At 47.6% G+C, this 3,283-nt stretch overlaps 1 protein-coding gene across 1 annotated transcript; it reads right to left on the bottom strand.

Moving 5' to 3' along the window:
* Window positions 1–2,354: 2,354 nt before the first annotated feature.
* LOC105717142 (uncharacterized protein C11orf98-like) lies at window positions 2,355–2,846 on the bottom strand. The gene is given in 3 exon segments (XM_064360376.1): window positions 2,355–2,548; window positions 2,551–2,657; window positions 2,779–2,846. Coding segments are annotated over 3 exon segments (369 nt in total).
* Between the last annotated feature and the right edge of the window lie 437 nt (window positions 2,847–3,283).

Here is a 3,283-nt window from a genome sequence, read left to right as displayed (position 1 = left end):
CACAGCCCCTCTTACGTAGGCCCAGAGTGTCATGATCTGAGGGAAGGAAATACTGCAAAAGAGAGCCTTGGGTGCCCTGAAGATCTTGGGGTTTACCTCCTAGGGTTTCCCAAGTCTCTGCTTCCCATATTATGGTGCAGCACTCCTTGACCACTCCAGGTATGGCTCAAAGGGACTCAAGTGTGACTTGGGCTCCAGCTTCAGAAGGTGCAAATGGCAGTATCCACATGATGTTGTGTCTGCAGGTGTGCAGAATGCAAGAGCTGTGGGGGGATGGTTTTTTCCACCTAGATTTCAATGAATGTCAGAGACAACCTGGGAACACAGGAAGAGGACTGTTGCAGGGCTGGAGACACCATAGAGAGCCCCCACTAGGGCAATGACTAATAGAGCTATAAAGGTGGGTCCACCCTCAAGACACTAGAACTACAATGTGCAACACCAGCCTTAGAGAGCTGCAGTCACCCAACTCCAACCCATATACCCAGCAAAGCCATAGGGGTAGGACTAGCTGAGGCCTTAGGGGCTCAACTCCCACCCCAGTGTGCCCAGAAGGTGGGACATAAAGTCAAGGAGGATTATGTTTGAGCTTTAAAATTTAACGTTGTTGGCCAGGCTCAATGTCACTCATGCCTGTAATCCCAGCACTTTGGGATTTATATATATATATATAAATGTTGGGCATAGTTGTGTGTGCCTGTAGTCCAGTTACTCTGGAGGCTGAGGTGGGAGGATCACTTGTGCCTGGGAGGTTGAGGCTGCAGTGAGCTGTGATCTAGCTACTGCACTCAGCCTAGGCAACAGAGTGAGAGCCTGTCTGAAAAGATAGTAATAACATTGTCTACTCAGTTGGTTTTTGGACTTATTTGGGACCAGTTATCTCTTTCTTCTTGCTTATTTCTTTCTTTTGGAATGGGATGTTGATGGTGATTCTGAGTCCTAGGTTTTTGTCCTCTGGGTTAAAAGAATGTAAACAAGAGATACACAGCAATAAACAGCATGAAGCAATATATTGCAAAAGAATAAGTATACTCTGAATGGTAGGTGCAAAAATAAAAGTGCACTCTGAGAGCTGAGTCAGAGTAGGCTGCTTAAGAGTGAGACAGCATTGACTATTACAAGGGAAACTCTCTTTATGGGAGTCTTACATGATTATTCATAAGGGGATGGAAAAAGGCATTGCTATTGGGTAGATGCAAAAGTAATTGCAGTTTTTGCTGTATTGTTAATGGCAGAACCGCAATTACTTTTACATCAACCTAATAGTAAGTATGTTATTGGTGGTTCTCTGGGTGCACATGCTCAGTTGTTGTATATGCTTGCTTTGTTTTTGTTTTTGAGATGAGGAGTCTCACTCTGTCACCCAGGCTGGATTGCAGTGGGGCAATCTCGGCTCCCTGCAATCTCTGCCTCTCAGGTTCAAGCAATTCACCTACCTCAGCTTCCCGAGTAGCTGGGATTACAGGCACGTGCCACCATACCTGCCTAATTTTTGTATTTTTGGTAGACACAGGGTTTCATCATGTTGGCCAGCCTGGTCTCAAACTTCTGACCTCAAGCAATCCACCCACCTCAGCATCCCAAAGTGCTGGGATTACAACCATGAGCTACTGTGCCCAGCCATGTATATGTTTGTGTATACATTACATGTCTCATTCACATCTTAGATCTCCTCCTCTCGGCGTTGTGTTTTTTACTATTATAATGGGTAAATGGGTCAGTCTGAAGACAAGTAAAATTAAAATGTGCATACTGTCTACAGAATAAATTTCCTGGCCAGATGCGGTGGCTCACTCCTGCAATCTCAGCACTTTGGGAGGCCAAGGAGAGTGGATCACGAGGTCATGAGTTAGAGACCAACCTGGCCAACATGGTGAAACTCTGCCTCTTCTAAAAATACAAAAATCAGCCATGTGTGGTGGTGCACGCCTGTAATCCCAGCTACTTGGGAGGCTGAGGCAGGAGAATTGTTTGAACCTGGGAGGCAGAGGCTGCAGTGAGCCGAGATCGCGCCATTGCACTCCAGCCTGGGTGACAGGAAGAAAAAAAAGTCCTGAAGATAGTTCTGCTTGGATGAGCTTGACTATGAAGCCAGAAGCGTGTGCTGTTTGTTTGCTGTTGTTTTTCCAGAGTGGTAGGGCTTTATTACAAACGGAGTTGACTGCTAGAGAGGCCATTCTCCAATTTTCCTTCTGTACCTTCTTCTTCCCAAAGACATCCCTCCAGGGGAGGTCAGTAGGCCATTAGGAAGGAGGAAATCTGGAGAGTGAAAAGGGGCACTGCTTTTGCCAACGTCATATAAACAACCACTGAGTCCTTTTGGCTCCAGTTGAGAATCTTCTAGCGGAAGAGGTTTAGCTCTCATCTTCAAGGTCCTTCATTTCTACGTCCTGGGGGGCTTTTGTCTTCTTTTGCATTTTGAGCTGTGGTTCACTAGTCCTGGCTGGCTTTGAGAGGGCTTCCACTTCCATGGCTGCCTTCTCTTTCTGGGCAAGCCGGATCGCCTGGAGGAGTGTTCTGCTCTTCTTCCCCTATTGAATAATGTTTGCCGTGCACTGGGTGTCAGCTTCCTGAGGTGGTGTCGCATGATCAGCCCTTGGTCTATCACAGCCCCGACCACCCTGTGCCTCAGACGCCGCTCCAGGTTCAACACCCGCCTGCACTGAACAGCTTTTTCTTCAACAAGGTGTCAGCTTCCTGAGGTGGTGTCGCATGATCAGCCCTTGGTCTATCACAGCCCGGACCACCCTGTACCTCAGACGCCGCTCCCGGTTCAACACCCGCCTGCACTGCTTTTTCTTCAGCTCCATTCGGGGCCAATTGATTTTTCCCCCGGGGTCACCCATAGTCACGCTGCCACACCAGTACGCGATCTGTACTTCCGCCTGGGGTCCGTACTTCCGCCTGGGGTCCGTACTTCCGCCTGGGGTATTGGTGTGGTTTTTACGTTCCGTGGACATGGTTTTGGAGCTTGTTGTGTTGATGATGCAGTTGCTGAGTCCCAAGGACATGACTTCCTTGACTACCTATCTTGCCTCAGGAACGTCTATCCTATGCCTGTCCCACCATTGTATTTTGGAAGCACATACTTGTTCGATTCCACAGGCTCATGCCTGAAGGAAATTGCCTCCTTGCCATCCTGCCTTTAGTTTCGCTTATATCTGATTTAGATCAGACTCTGGGGTTTGGACTTTCGAGTTGTTGCTGGAATGATTTAAGACTTTTAGGGGATATTAGATGAAATCCATGTATTTTGTGAGAAAGACATGAATGTTTGGGGCCA

The sequence above is a fragment of the Aotus nancymaae genome, unplaced genomic scaffold (genome assembly GCF_030222135.1).
Source record: "Aotus nancymaae isolate 86718 unplaced genomic scaffold, 86718_ANA_hifiasm-v0.15.2.pri h1tg000040l, whole genome shotgun sequence".
Lineage (NCBI taxonomy): Eukaryota > Metazoa > Chordata > Mammalia > Primates > Aotidae > Aotus > Aotus nancymaae.
Note: the sequence above shows the minus strand (reverse complement) of the source record. Positions and strands in the feature narration are given on the sequence as shown.